Source organism: Dipodomys merriami, unplaced genomic scaffold, assembly GCF_024711535.1.
Source record: "Dipodomys merriami isolate MVZ:Mamm:240054 unplaced genomic scaffold, mDipMer1.0.p SCAF_13, whole genome shotgun sequence".
In the NCBI taxonomy this organism is placed as follows: domain Eukaryota; kingdom Metazoa; phylum Chordata; class Mammalia; order Rodentia; family Heteromyidae; genus Dipodomys; species Dipodomys merriami.
This window is the reverse complement of record NW_027202604.1, coordinates 29183665-29199511: the sequence shown is the minus strand read 5'-3', so window position 1 is coordinate 29199511 and position 15847 is coordinate 29183665. Positions and strand designations below refer to the sequence as shown.

General features: G+C 43.5%; 1 protein-coding gene, 1 long non-coding RNA gene and 1 pseudogene across 4 annotated transcripts in view; 1 reads left to right on the top strand and 2 right to left on the bottom strand.

Annotated features, from left to right (window-relative positions):
• The first annotated feature begins 1422 nt into the window (after window positions 1-1422).
• The window catches only part of LOC138824754 (uncharacterized), a 39957-nt gene continuing 25532 nt past the window's right edge, over window positions 1423-15847 (top strand). Inside the window, exons 1-3 of one of the 3 annotated variants that reach the window (XR_011371175.1) lie at window positions 1423-1714; window positions 2647-2741; window positions 4449-4532. This is a non-coding gene — a long non-coding RNA (uncharacterized lncRNA). Of the gene's footprint in view, window positions 1715-2646; window positions 2742-4230; window positions 4299-4448; window positions 4533-15847 lie in introns of those variants that run through there. The other 2 variants (XR_011371174.1, XR_011371176.1) reach the window with 2 other exon arrangements.
• Window positions 2125-2610, bottom strand: LOC138824580 (large ribosomal subunit protein uL14 pseudogene; annotated as a pseudogene).
• Window positions 4537-15847, bottom strand: part of Gxylt2 (glucoside xylosyltransferase 2) — a 53738-nt gene continuing 42427 nt past the window's right edge. The window contains exons 6-7 of the mRNA XM_070018970.1: window positions 9558-9730; window positions 4537-4719 (exon numbers count right to left, since the gene is read on the bottom strand). Of these exons, the coding sequence (XP_069875071.1) occupies window positions 4537-4719; window positions 9558-9730 (356 nt within the window). The remainder of the gene's footprint in view (window positions 4720-9557; window positions 9731-15847) is intronic.

The window sequence follows — 15847 nt, the reverse complement described above, 5'->3', positions numbered from 1 at the left end:
CTGGAACATTCTTATCATGAAGATTTGATCTAAGGATTAGAACTGCCTGCAAAGAGATCCCCAAATTCTGTCACTTGGTCACAAAAGCCCAGTTTCTTATACAACTCAGAAGTTTACATCCGAGATGGAAAGGGAAAGGAAAATTTAAAAGAATGTGAAAAAATGGGAAAGAAACAAAATATGAGAAAAGTTGCCAGCCATAAGACTGTTAATGGTAGGTGTTCTCATGAAACTCAGCGTATTAATGAACTTGGTCTTGAAATCATGTTCTCTTTGGTTAATCAAACACATGCCATGCATAAATACCAGACAATGTTTACACATAAGTCAAATTTGTTTGAACGCTGTTCTATTTGCAGGGCAGGTTTGGAATAATTTTGTGATCAATCACTGTGAATTATAATATAAACGACTGTGCATGGTTTGTCTTGCTTCTTTATTTTTGCTCATGAGTATAATTGCAATAAAAGAAATAAGTCCACATACTTACCCATGTCAATACCAAATTCAGTGCAAGTCAAAACTCACAGGAAAGCACTGAATAAAACTTACAGCACCATGCCCAAATGCCAAATTGTCATTTTAGAAGTTGAGGAAAAATGCAAATTGATTTTGTTGCCAGTTAAAATTTTAAATGTTAAAAATTTCAATGTAAGTCACATTTTCTCAGGATAAAATGGCAAGGAAAATATCATCAGTATTTTCTAGTGATTGCTACTGGAAGCTTTGGTTTCAATGCATACAAAACTATGGTCCCACCAAGTGTTAGTGGCTCACACCTATAATCCTAGCCACTGAGGAGGCTAAGGTTTGAAGATCTCAGTTCAAAGCCAGCCGAGGCAAAAAAAAAAAAAGACCCAGAGACTTTTATCTCCAATCAACCTGCCAAAAGCTAGAATTAGAGGGAAGGCGCAAGTGGTAGAATACCAGCCATGAACAAAAAAGCTAAGTGAGAGTACAAGGCCCTGAGTTCATGTTGGAGTTCCACTGTTACAAGAAACAGAATTTGAAAAGGGTGGATACCAGAAGAGAGAAGGCAGAGAAAAGGGACAGGAAGAGAGTAGACAGGAGAGGAGAGGAAGAAAAAAGGACAAAAGAGAAGAGGCCCCACCCATGTTCTTCCCAAGATAAATTCATAGGACTGATGGGGCTGAAGCCTAACCTTTGGCAAACTTCAAATCATAGATTACGTTTTAAATTTTATGGCTTTTCAAAAGTTTCAAAAGCTTTTCCTGGGCGTTAACCAAAGACAGACAAGCTACAGCCTATTAAATTAAAAGATACAGCATATTAAATAATTAATTTCGGGCTACACTATAGGAATTCCATGGTGGAAAATCATACCCTGTTCTAAGGTGTCATAGACGCATAGTTTATCATTCTAGAATATTCTAGAATTCTATCACTGATCTTTGCTAGCAACCATGCTCATATATGCAGTGGACACCTATATAAGAGAGTTGTGAGTAAACCTGGTTGTCATGAAAGAAAAGGCATTGTTGTTTTTGAAATCTTTATAGGAAATTCAAGATCTCTGCACCCATAGTCTATGTGCTATCTTAAGGGTGGCAGATCTAGCCCAAAAGACAAAGACAGAATGATGAATGGTGTCGCCTCTGGCTGAAATGAGGAAATGTAAGATTTTCACGTCACAGTGACTGTTTTCCTAACAAAACTAAGCAGAGGACGCCCAACTGACCAAAGGAAAGAATGGGTATGACCTTTATCCTTTAGATTTAAATTTGTGACTACTGTAGGTTTTTAATACTAATATGAATAGAATACCCTTAACATTTCTCTGAACTTTGAGATTTCATCCCTGGACCCCACGACATTTTCTGCTGATATAGCACCTATGATTGACTGGATTCTGATATGTAAACTACCGTATGGATATTAACAACAAAATAATATATTTGGTTTTACACCTTCAGATTGCTTTCTCTATATACTAGAAGGTATTTGATGTTTTTATTTCCAACAACTTTCCTTGAAAAACAGGACACATCATACCCAGACCTGTCTTATAAACAAGTAATTATAGTGGTGTGCTCATTTCTTTTTTTTTTTTGAGAAGAAATCCTTTTTAATGCGTTATTAGATTTTTGCAAATGCACTGAAGGATCATGAGATGCTCCCTGCATTAGACGCACTCCAGGCCACAAGTCCGCACATTCCTTTGCCTCAGGTCCTGTGATGGCAGAGTCTTTCATCTCCCCCTTATTGTTTACTATGACACCTGCATTAGCTTCAAAATAAAGGAACACACCATCTTTTCTCTAGTATGACTTTCATGGTCGAATTACCACTGTGATGCACCTTCTTCCTTGGCTCTGGTTTGCCTTTCTAGACTGTAGCTATCACCATGTCACCTACACCAGCAGCAGGAAGTCTGTTCAGTCATCTCCCTTGATCCCCTTCACAGAGATGATATATAGATTTTTGGCTCCAGTGTTATCAGCACAGTTTATCACAGCTCCTATGGGAAGACCCAGCGAAATCTAAAATTTCGCACCGGAAGAACCACCACATCCTGGTTCAGCTTAAAATCACGCCCCGATCCTACAGTCTTAATGTCCCACTACACCACCTGCCACTTTCAGGACCCATGCAGTGTTCTTACTGTGCTTATGTTCTCCCTCTCAGGCCCAGAGGAGAGAAAGGAGCCCCTGGTGCCCAGAGCCCCAGCTCCCTAAGAGGCCGGCAGCCACAGAGCTTCAGATGGCAGAGGATTCTCTCTGGTATGCTCATTTCTTTGGGTGACAAATTCCTTATTTATCTTAACAGAGATGACAGAGGCCTCTTCTCAGTTCACTAGGCTATTGGAGACATCAATGTAATCAGTTATGCAAAAGCCATTTGGGATAAATGAGCTGAGTGCTGGTAGCTCATGCCCGTAATCCTAGCTACTCAAGAGACAGATCTGAGGATCACAGTTCAGTGACAAACCTGGGCAGCAAAGTCCACGAGACTCTTAACCTCCAATTAATCACCCCTACCCCCAGCCCTCAAAAGCTACAAGTGGAGCTATGGCTCAAGTGGTAGAGCACTATATTTGAGCCAAAAAAGCTAAGGGGCCCTAAGTTCAAGCTCCAGAACCAGCACACACATACCCAAAAGAATTATGCAAAATGTTCCCATGCAGATACTAGAGTTGACTTCAGATCCTTTTGGCAAATAGAAGATACTTCTACTATAGCAAGATGTTTAAGGCCTGCAAGGTTTCTTGGTTAACATTGGTTAGCCCTAGAAAAAACTTAAAAAAAAAAAAAAAAGAGAGAGGCTTCTCTCAGATTGGTAGGAAGTTGAAATTTCTTGTCAATGAAATTATCTGAACTATTTGAGCACAATAAATTTTGAAGTTCTTTAATTTCTCTTCACAAAAGAGACAGGAGCACACCTAGAGACAACTTTAGAAATCAAATGTTTTTGTCTGTCTGTGGCAGAATGCAGAGTCACAGTTCTTGGCTAAAGAATTTCCCCCAGGGACTCAGCACAGTTAATGAATTTCTTTCAGAAGCTATTGTTGCATAGAAATTTCTTACAATTGAGTCCTCTGCAAATCTAAGCAAGTTTTAAAATAAATACCTTCAGATACACTGCCCAACTGGCTAAAATGTAAACACTTCTCACATTGTAAGAATGCTGCAGACATAAGAATCTCATCTAATGTTTTAGACTCCTGCATAAAAAAATCTCAGCACAGAAGGTGGCTTCTATGGAGATAACCTGTTTAAAATACTTGGAATAACAGAAAATGCAGAAGGAGTTCAGGAAATGGGAGTTCAGGAAGGGAGTCTGGAAGGAATACATTAAAAATATTAAATCTTTCCCATGGGTTGGTAGAATTATGTCTAATCTCCTCTTGAGTTTTGCCCATGACCTACAGTCTCCACAAGTTTTGTTTGTTTGTTTTTTATGTAAGTACTACTTTTTACAACAAGGGTGTATGAGGAAGTCAACTACATAAAAAGAGTGTGGGAATGCTAGATAAATGTCACACCCAGCATACCACTGAAATGGTGTCTCCAACACTGAACAGGAGTTGGAAGGCTTGGAAAAGTTCCCATTTAACAGCTTAAGAAGTCTGCTGGAGCAATGCTAAGTCCATAATAATGAGGGTTGTTTTTGTTAATGTTACTGTTGTTGTTAATGGTACTGAGATTGAACTCAGGGCTATACCATCTTGCCCTATCCCCCAGGCCTTTTGCTTTTCTGTTTGTTTTCCAGAGAGGGGCTCATGCAAACTTTCCCTGGCCTGGCCTCCACAATCTTCCTACCGAGTAGCAGAATTAGAGGCAGGTACCACCACACCTGGTCCTATTTGTTTTTTCAATGATTGAACAGAGACAAATAGGATTTTAGAAAAATAAAGTTAAAGAAAGGCTTATTCCATTTTAGGGGTCACGAATTAAGCAATGTTTAACAAGGCTTTTAAAACTCAACAGTCATGGAGCACCATTCAACGATCAATCACACACGAAAAGAGCCAGGTAGCATAAAGACCCATATGTCCACGGTGACAAGATGAAATGCTCAGCGCATGTGATTGGGACCAACGTGGATGATGACATGTCTCTCGTAAGCTCTTCTCATCGTTTTCTCAATTTGCTTCAGGAACACCTGGGGGATGCGGCCACATAAAGTGTGTACCGTCTCCAAAAACTTCAGCTGGAGCGGGTAATACATGGATTGAAAGAGATTGTCTTGGAAGGGAAACTGAAAGATGGTAAAGAAAAAAGAAAAAGTGTAGTTACTGAACTGCTGTTGTAAAACATAAACCACTTTCACTAACAAACGACATGGGGGAGCCAGGCAGTTTAAGTCATCTGAATATTAGGATGACAAGCATGCACCACCACACTGAACTATTGGTAGAGATGAGGGTCTCACCAACATTTTGCCTGGGCTGGCCTTGAACTACAATCCATGAGCCAGGGGCACTAGCTGGATATTTTATTGTTGCTATGTGCACGAGAAGTGTTTTCTAAAATAAATCTTTTGAACTGAGTCATGAACATGTATCAAACTTTTTTTCTAGGGGCTGGGAAGGTGGCTCAGTGGTAGAGTGCTTGCCTTGCATACCTGAGGCCCTGGGTTCAATTCCTCAGCACCACATAAGCAAAAAGAAAAAAAGCCGGAAGTGGCGCTGTGGCTCAAATGGTAGAGTGCTAGCCTTGAGCTGAAGAGCTGAGGGATAGCGCCCAGACCCAGAGTTCAGGCCCCACGACCGGACCCCCCCCCACACACCAAAAAAAATTTTTTTTTCTAGGCTTGTTGAAAGAGGAGAGACTGCTAGTAGATCAAGTCACTATGGACCTTTTATATGAAAAGACTAGAAGGCAGGGAGGAGCCAGAAAAGAGGCAGGATGCCTGAGAGGACAATGGGGGCCTGTCTGTTTTCCTAGAAAACGTCAGAGCTTTTAAAGTTCAGCAGAAATACTGCTGCAGTATTGTTTATCAGCAACACAAGTTTCTTTCCAGCCTGAGCATACAGATGCTCTGCAAGAAGCTTCTGTCCTAGACTAGCCTGAGGATACTCTTTCGTTCCCAGCACAACCTAGACCAGTGATATGCTCCTCAAGGACAGGCCTCAATCTGTCTTTTCCAGCCAGGGTGGAACCCTGGTAGTCACCTTTCACTCCTTTCCTCCTCATGCCTACATGCAAACCCATCACCAAGTTCTGAAACTTTGTCTGACTACGTAACAAAAACACGGCCCCTGCCCAGCGCTGGTGGCTCACGCCTATAATCCTAGCTACTCAGTAGGCTGAGGATCCCATTTCAAAGCCAGCCCAGGCAGGAAAGGCCTCTAGACTCTTATCTCCAATTAACCACCAGAAAACGGGAAGTGGCGCTGTGGCTCAAGTGGTAGAGTGCTAGCCTTGAGCTGAAGAGCTGAGGGACAGTGCCCAGGCCCAGAGTTCAAGCCCCATGATTGACCAAAAACAAAAAGCAAAAAGCACAGCCTCTCCGAGAACTCCTGCCTTCATGCAAGCCAGTGCGGGCCCCCACTCCTGTCTGTGTGACTGCAGTTGGTCTCACAAACAGTCTTTGTGTTCCATGCTTGTGCCCCTGTCACCAACCACCGAGGTGACATTTTCAAACATAAATCAGAGCCTGTCACTCTCCTGCAGGGCTTCCCTGAAAGAAGTCCAACTCACCCATTTTTTCCCTTCCTTCCTTCCTTCCTTCCTTCCTTCCTTCCTTCCTTCCTTCCTTCCTTCCTTCCTTCCTTCCTTCCTTCCCTCTTTCTTCTTCCTTCCTTCTTTCTCTCTCTTTTTCTCTCCTTCCTTTTCTTTCTTTTTTTTCTTTCAAATGGAATCTCTTGAACGTTTCTGCCCAGTCTAGCTTCAAATCACGATCCTCCAGATCTCAGCCTCCTGAGTAACTAGGATTATAGGCATTCACACTGGCACCCAGCTAGGAAACGCATCTTTTGTGGTAGTATCTGTGTAACACATTGATTTGGAATTAGTGATTGTCCTGGTTGAAATGCCTGAATGAATTGACGGAGTGCACAGACTCATTTATAAAGCTGTTATTTGATCCTCTTTCTGATCCCACAGAAAACAAACCACAGGAAACACAAGAACCATAGTTGCTCAATTCCAAACCGGGGCTGCCAGATCATCACCTTAGAGCAGCCCTGCAGGGGGCTGCTCTGCCCCTAATCAGTGTAAGGGTATCCAAGTGGGAGAATGCCACAGTGCAGAAGAGATTTTCCATGTAATGTAACCACCTGACCTTTGAAACCCCAACAGCAGGACACATAGAAGAAGGAAGACGTGTTAGTATAGGTGCATGCTTAGCTCTTCTCCTGCAGTGAAGACAACTCCCAAGGTTTCTGAAGCTAGAGTTCTCTGGCAAAATGCATTTTCACAAGCAACCCCCCAAAATGTTACTGTGACAAAGATTCTTCCCTACCTCATTTCTGACAAAGCCTGTTTAGAAACCTTGTGGGTTCCTAGATCTTCAAGAAAACAATCTCTAGGGCCAAGCACATACCTGTAGTTTCAGCTACTGGAAAGGCAGAGATGGAAAGATTATGGTTCAAGGCAAGCCGGGGTAAAAGTTAGAAAGATCTCATCTCAATCAAAAGGCAGGCTATGGTGGTTCATGTTTATAATCCCAGCTATCTGGGCAGCAGAGGTAGGTTGATCATAGTCTGAGGCTGACTCCCAGGTAAAACGTGTGGGATCCTACCTGAAAAAAGAAAAAAACTAAAACAAAAAGGGCCGGGGAAATGGCACAAATTGTCTAGCAAGTACAAGTCCCTGAGTTCAAACCCCAGTGCTGTACTCCCTAAAACTCTAATGGGGTCTGTATACTTTATGTCAAACTGGTAAGCTTTCCCTACGAAGGGGCTTAGCCAATATTTTTGACTTTGTGGACACTACAGTCTCTGTCAGTACTCACTGGAGGTGGGGTGAATGGATAGGTATACTGTGTCCTTTGGGGACTCCACGTGTAGAATACTAAAACCTCAATCTCATATACAATTTTTTCACACTATAAAATTCTTCTCTTAATTTTCTCATCTATTTAGAACTATTCTTAGCCTACAGGTCTTACAAAAATGTAGGCAACGAAGCAGATTTGGTCCATGGATGCTTCTCCCTGCTCTTTGTTTTGGAATTCTAGTCTCAGGAAGGTAGCAGTATCTGTTGCTCATTTTCTCCTAGCAAGCTCAGGGAATGCAGCATTTCCCCAAGTGTGGAACACAAAAGACTTTAGGAGGTGAATCACAAAGTAAAATTACTTTAGCTTTCCTGTTTGCTGCAAGAAGATAGTTCACATATGTCTTGATTTTATTACATTTCTTATGCCAGTACTGGGGCTTGAACTCAGGCCTGGGTGCTATCACTTTCTTTTGCTCAAGGTTAGCACTCTACCATTTGAGCCACAACTCTACTTCCGGTTTTCTGGTGGTCAAGAGACTTGTGGGCTTTCCTGTCCAATCTGGATTTGAACTGTGATCTGCAGATCTCAGCCTCCAGAGTAGCGAGGATGACAGGCATGAGCCACCCCTGCCTGACCTCATGTATGTCTAAATCTTGCTTAGCATTAGCTGATCCATCTCTTTAGGAAGAGCAGATCTAGAGGTCCCACAAAACTTGGTACAATATGATGGGGGATACTCTCAGCCTCTGAAAGGGTGCTTGAAACTGTAATTAGACCTGAACCAATGGCTGTCAAATGACTAATGGGAGGAAAAGGAAAACAGGGTGGATACATTGGCAATGTGATCAGTACAGAGCAGATAACATGAGACATCATCATGCTGTTCAGAACAATACACAATTTAAAACGAATCCACTCTTTCTGGAATTTTCCTCTGAATATATCTGGACTGTGATTAGGTAGGGTAACAAACTATGGCAAGCAAAACCAAGGATGGGGAACTGTGGCTATGATCTTTCAGATTCACAGGCAATCACAGGACTTGCCTGACAGGTTCAGCGCTGCACAGTTCCTGAGGGCATCACAGACAAAGGCTCAGGCTTCTGCCCTGCGCTAGCCATGCTCATCTTTAAGTCTGCATTCATAGGCCTGTGTTGGGGGCTTCCTTATTTTGACTCAATACCTACCCCTCTCCCCTTCTCCTCCCTCTCTCTGGCCCACAGGGCTACAGACATGTGGATTCCATTTGTCTTGGGCTCCTTGCACATAAGGAGATTCCCACTATCTGTGGGGCATCACATGACCTTCACCCTGTGCCTGGAGCACTGGGGAGGGGGCACCTCTTCTTTACTCTTGCTCATGCTATTACGGGTAAATCAGTAAAAGATGTCATTGCCATTTTTAGTTTGGTTCCTCTATTTATTTTTCTTGAGTACTAAGATTTGAACTCTAGACCTCCAGCTTGCTCAGCTTACTTACTCAGCTGACACTCTGCCACTTGAGCCACACCTCCAGTCAGGCTTTTGGCTGGTTACTTTTGGACATAAGAGTCTCAAGAACTTTTCTGCCCTGACTGGCTTCAAACCATGACCCTTCAGATTTCTGCCTCCTGAGTAGCTAGGAACACAAGGCATAAGCCAGGCAGTGCCAGGCTGGCTCTTTTTTCCAATAACCCACCTTGAACCTGATAGCTCAAGGGGTTAGAGCTGGCAACCAGGCAATATATGGAACTGTGTCTGTATTGTGTGTGTTTGCGCTCGTGCGTGTACACGCTCATGCACGCACACTGCTTCTGAGGCTTGAACTCAGTGCCTGGGCATTGTCCCCTCGCTTTTTCTCTTAAGGCTTGTGCTCTACCACTTGAACCACAGCTCTACTTTCAGCTTTTCTGCGGTTAATCACATATAAGCATTTCATAGACTTTCCTGCTCAGGCTGACTTTGAACAACAATCCTCAGAGCTCAGCCTCCTAAGTAGCTAGGATTACAGGCATGAGCCACCAGCGCCAAGTTTGAATAGCATTTTTCTTGTATTTCTTTTCCATATGATGGCAAATTGCACAGGAGTTATCTTTGGGAATAGATGGCCTGCGAAAGGCCTGTTGACATAATGCCATGCCCATAAGTACATGTCTCTGGACAGGGTACACTTACGTCCCGTATTGCTTCATAGAGCGCTTTGAAAGTTGGTTGCTTGTCGTCATGGTAGACACCCCGGTTCCCATGCACCACCGACACACCTTCGCGCTCAGCCTCTTTGCAGTTGCTCCCGTACATGCAGTGGTCTGGACGGTAGTTCCACTGGCAGGGGAACACATAAAGACACTCTGCAGGACACAAGAAGACACAGGCCTCCAGTCAGGGTCAGCTGTGGGCTGCATGTCTGGTGATTCAACTTGTTGTCTTCGTTAAGCTATACACTGTGCCTGATTTCACTGCACAGGAGCACGATGCTGTCAAATGCCTGAGTCAAGGATTGGAAGGGCACCCGTTGGGATCATGTAGGTTTTATCCAGGAAAAAAAGGAAGGAGGTACAGTGCATAAGACAGGAAGACAAACATGGGCATTGGAGAGATGAGGCCTGAATCCTGACTCACTGTATCAAACATTATGGAAGTGAGGTTCACCCAATCACAACCCTGTGATTCAGTTTCCTCACCTGTCAAACAGACATAACATGCCTTCCTCTTATATGAATTTGTTAAAGTGATCAGGTGAGTGTCAAGCACAAAGTAGTGTTCAATAGTGGTTGGCATTATCATCCCTCTTTTTAAAGGTTTAGGTTATAGACAGTCCTACAAAGTAAGAGTCATAATCAAAGCTATGTTTCCTATTCAGATGAAAACAAACAAAAACCACCTATAAAAGCAAAGGACAGCTAGGGCTGGTAGCTCATGCTTATAATCCTGGCTACTCAGGAAGCTGAGATCTGAGGATTGTGGTTCAAAGCCAGTCCAGGCAGGAAAAGTCTTTGAGATGCTTATCTCCAACAAACTGCCAAAAGAGCCAAAGTAGAACTGTGGCTAGCCTTGAGTAAAACAAGTTCAAGGCCAGTGCTCAGGCCCTGAGTTCAAGCCTCAGGATGGGCACTCACCTTCTCCATCCACTCCCCCCTACACACACACACACACACACACACACACACACACACACACACACACACACACACACACACACACACACACACACACACACACACACACACACACACACACACACACACACACACACACACACACACACACACACACACACACGCGCCAGGTGTTGGTGCCTGATGCCTATAATCCTAGCTACTTTGGGAGGCTGAGATCTGAGGACTGAAGTTTGAAGTCAGCCTGGCCAGACAAAACTTCAAGACTTATCTCTAATTAGGCAGCAAAAAGCCAAAGGTGGAGGCATGGTTTGGTGGTAGAGCAAAAACAAAACTGAGAGCCCTGAGCCCTGAGTTCAAGCCCCAGGATCTGCACCAAAAAAAAGAGAAAAAGGAAAAAAGTCTGAAGCATAAAGTTCCATTCCCCACACTGAGTCAAGAAAGCTATATACAGCATGCTATGTGTGCACACTAACTAGCCTGTGCGGGCACCTGTATCTCTAACCAGGTGGTTCTTAATCAGGGTCAGTCTCCCCTCCCCCATTCCCTTGGGGTCATTTGGTAATATTTGGAGGGAGACACTGTTGGTTGTAATATGTAGGGGAGCCTGTGGCTAGCATCTAAGGGGTGCTCTAAACATCCAGCAGGCCAGGGAAGAACTCTCATCCTGCAATGAACAGAACCAACCCCCATCACTGTAGGGCTGCTGTTGAGAAATGGCTCTAATCCTATTGTGCTCACGTTTCCCTCCGGTGACTAAAATTATACGATTAGCAGTAAGTTCATGACCCCTAGCTTCCCAGTTACTCTGCTGGATGCCTTTCAGGGCTGGGGCCACAGGATCACAGATCAAAGCTCTCAGTAACTGCCACAGATCAGGAGAGAGTGCCGGAGACTTAGAACCACCCATGTGCTTGTTCACTTCCCCTCCAAAGGACCACTGCTTAGAAGTCACTTAGACAAAGCCTGGAGATGGAGAGCCAAGAATGAGGGAGGGCACCAAAACCCACCACTGCAGGTGGTGTGATATTCTTACCCTTCCACAGCCCAGAGATATCCAAGTCCTTCTCTCCCAATACACAGTCCTACCTCTGGTCAAGGAGATTCTATTCCAGGGGTGTTTCTATTGCTTGCATTTCCCTCTACCTTGGCACATACACAATCCATAAGTAGGACAGAGCAGTGAACATTTTCAAGTCACACTACCTAGACTTCAACTCAACTGCTCTAGTAACTGTATGACCATCCTTCCATCCCTCTCTCCTCCTTCCTTTCTCCATCCCTCCTCCTTATCTTCAGTTTTTCCTTTTAGATAGGAGTCTCACTACGTAGCCCAGGTTGGCCTAAAACTCAGGATCCTCCTGTCTCAGCTTCCTATAATCCTGTTGGGATTATAGGCATGCCCGGCCATGCCCAATATGGCTGTGATCTTTTTGCACTTTAGAGCAAGGGTGGGGCTGTGAATTTGAGATTTAACAAAATGACAATCTTTTAAAGCTCTTTTGAGTTGTGCCTGGCACAGTCCCATTCCTTCCTTTTGTAAGTCAGTGGGTCTTATCACTCATGTGGTATCTGCCTGGACATATATATTGCACCTGCTACTGTCAGCAGCTGAACGAACTGCCCTAGAATCGCCTATCTCTGTAAACTGACCGAACTAACAATTATTATTGTCTGCTGGACAAATTAAGTAATGGGACAAGTCCAGTCCCTGTCTTCATGGAGGACAGTTTCTGCCTCTTCTGTCCTTTTGGATCCTCTACAAAAAGAAGTCTTTTTCTCTCTCTGCAGCCTCAACATTGCCCTGAGCGATTGAGTAAAGGGACTCAAAGCCAGAGCACAAAATAGAAACAGCCCAAGCTTTGAAATCAAATAGATGTAGGTTCAAATTTGGCTTTCCCTACTTTCTAGATCTATAACCTTGATGAGTCACTGAAACATCTAACTTCAATGGAGGACAAAATTGAGAGGACCAATTATCCAGGCTTGCATGCAGTAAGGCCTCCATATTAGCTGTGGCCACCAACAGAGGATGAGAGCAAGTGTCCAAGCCCACCCATTGGGTTTGAACATGAAGCTCTGCCCCACGCTGAGTCAACTCAAACAGTTGACATCACTTGTTCATACCTTGGTTTCCTCATCTGTAACATGGAAAAATCCTATACAATACTTGCCCATAGAAATAGGGAGCGTTATTCGATGGTGCATCTACACTCATGACTGGAATGCAGAACACACACAGTCAACGTAAACTGTGACAACTGCTATCAGGATTATTACTTTTATGACAAGAACCACTGTACCAGGTGACAAGAAGGAGGAAGGCAGATACATGGAACAAGTCCAGCCCAGTTTCTAGCACACAGTGTGCTTGTAATAAGTGTTCATTCTGATTGTTTCTACACCTGCAGGAGCTCACCATTCCTAACCTACTGTGGGCAACAGATCTCTCTGAGAATCTAATGAAAGCTTTAGAGCTAGCTTTACCAGAATTCAATAGCAACATAGAAAGATCTACAAAAAAATTTTTTTGCTTGCCAGTTCAGGGTTTTATAGATTTCTAAAGACCTGCTAAGAACCTCAATTGTAGAATCTCAAATAGGAAATATGAATTCCACATTGTTACATCCTTTCTTTGCATTTTTATCATCATCATCATCATCATTATTATTATTGTGTTGTTGTTGTTGTTATTAGCTGGTCCAGGGGCTTGAACTCTGGGCCTAGATACTGTCCCTGAGCTTTTTTGCTCAAGGCAAGTACTCTATCACATTGAACCACAGTTCCATTTCCAGTTTTCTGGTGGTTAATTGGAGATAAGAGTCTCAGATTTTCCTGCCTGGGCTCACATCAAACTACAATCCTCAGATCTCAGCCTTCTGAGTAGCTAGGATGACAAGCATGAGTCACTAGCATCCAGCTCTCTTTGCAGTTTTTCACAGCAAGAAAAGTGCATAGACCAAGCATGTACTCAAACCCAGAGCCTGCTTACCACCTCACTCCAAAGCCTTGTTGTCCCAGGTGACAAGGTGCTGTTTTTGCCCAGGACACAGCAGGTCCCAAAGGAAGGTGTTTTTCCAGTGACAGGACAGTTCCCTTTTGGAAGGTGAGATGAGAGTTTGATTCCACCAAGTTTTATTAAACTGAAACTTTGAATAAGGATGGAATTCTGACCGTCTAAAATGGAGGCTTGGAAGACCATTTGAAGAAAATGGTGTCTGATGATAAAATGTTTGGATATCAGAAGATGTCTTAGAAGAACCGGGTTTGGTTGGTACATACCTGTAATCCCAACTACTTGGGAGGTAGAAACAGAAGGCTGGTGGTCCAAGGCAACATTAACAGGAGATCTTACCCCCCCCCCAATAATAAATTACAAGCAAAGGGAATGAAGGTGTAGCTCGTGATCAAAATGCTTGCTTAGCTAGTACAAGGCCTTAAGTTCAATCCCCAGTACTGCAAAATAAAATAAGAACCATCTTAGCTTTGCTGATACAAAGGCGATGTCTTCAAAGGAGGAGGACAGTAGAGTAAAATCAGGTAAGTCCATTGCTTTGGCTTAACAGATTCAAGACAGAGAAAACCTGAAGTAAAGCTGTACTGGAGCAGGAAGTGGGACATCTCCAGAGATCTGGAGGAGGGGATTAATTAATGTCAGCTTTTCAACGATGCTGCTGGTCGAACCAGCTCTGGCTAGGAGGTGGTCTAACTGGTTTAACAGGGAATCTTGGGAGAGCAAGGTCTCAAGCCGCTTATGCCTATGCCAGGAAGAGTACTTCTTCTCCAAAAACCAAAGCAAGGGCCATCACCAGTGGACTGCTAAACATAGCATGCTGCATTTTATTTCACAGATGAGCTTTGCCTGGGGTACACTTTGAAATCTGCATTTCATGTATGGGGACAGAGGGTATAGAGGAGACTGACCTACTACTCCATCACAGGCTGGGAAGGAAAGCCAAGCCCTTCAGAGCCCACACACTAGCGTGCACGTGGCTGGCACATGACAAATAACCTGTTCCAACATGGATCTATTTTAAGCATGGCTAGCAGGGCTGTCAAAGTCAGATGTTTAAAAAAGACAGCACAGCAAAATGTTCAGCTTGTCTTACCCACTGCTGAGGAAAAAGCACGGTGAGTGGTTTGAAAATTCTAGGTCTCCAAACCTCAAACCACTGCCATTTATATTTGTTTGTTTTTTAAAATATGGGTTCGCCTGGTGCCAGTGTCTCATACCTGTAATCATGGCAACTCAGGAGGCTGAGATCTGAGGATCCCAATTCAAAGCCAGCCTAGGCAGGAAAGTCCATGAGAATACAATTAGCCATCAAAAAGCAGGAAGTGGAGCTTTGGTTCAAGTGGTAGAGCACTAGCCTTGACTGAACAGCAAAAAAAAAAAAAAAAAAAGGCTCAGGGACAGTGCTTAGGCTGTGTGTGTGTGTGTGTGTGTGTGTGTGTGTGTGTGTGTGTGTGTGTGTGTGTGTGTGTGTGTGTGTGTGTGTGTGTGTGTGTGTGTGTGTGTGTGTGTGTGTGTGTGTGTGTGTGTGTGTGTGTGTGTGTGTGTGTGTGTGTGTGTGTGTGTGTGTCCCCAGATTTTGGGGGGAAGAGCAAAAGGATTTGTGAGCTTGAGACCAACCCAGGTTATGCAGGGAGTCCCTGGTCCCTGGTTCAAAACAAAGCAAACAAAAAGTCAAGCCAACCTTGACTAAAGGCTGGCCCTTAGTCTCCGCTATTTTTCATTTTATACAAAGGATCTATTTCCTGGGCTGCTGAGCTCTTATGAACCTCTATATGAACTGACTGATCCTGATTTTTATGATTTTATACTCTTAAGGTCCCCAAGATTATGGAATAGGTTCATATTGGTCATTTTAACTTTGTAGTAATCATGCTTTCCTTCCTCCCTTTCTAGCCCTATTAACAGAATGGGGACTGTTGAAATGTCCAATTGTTGCTAGTTGTTATTTGTTTGTTTTTTTGGTCAGGACCTACACCTGAACTTTCCCAGCATTTTCTTCTTCTTCAGAAATGTAACTTGTTCCAGAAAAGGGCAATTTGTTCTTCTGAGAGAACTTTCCCGATCACACAATCCAAGCAAGCTCTTCATTCATTCCTGACAACCTTGACAGTCTTTCTCACCTCTTCATTCATCCCCTTCATCATTCCACTTATTATAACTTGTGTGGCGGTTTGGCGGTCTACTTCTAAGAATAAGTGGGTTTCATGAAAGTGAAACTTTGCCTGACTTTCCTGATATTATGCCCTCTACCAGACTGGTACACAGTAGTAGGTTCTCAAAAGATATCTGCTCAGCTAAGTGTGGTAGCACATACTTGTAACCTCAGCACTCAG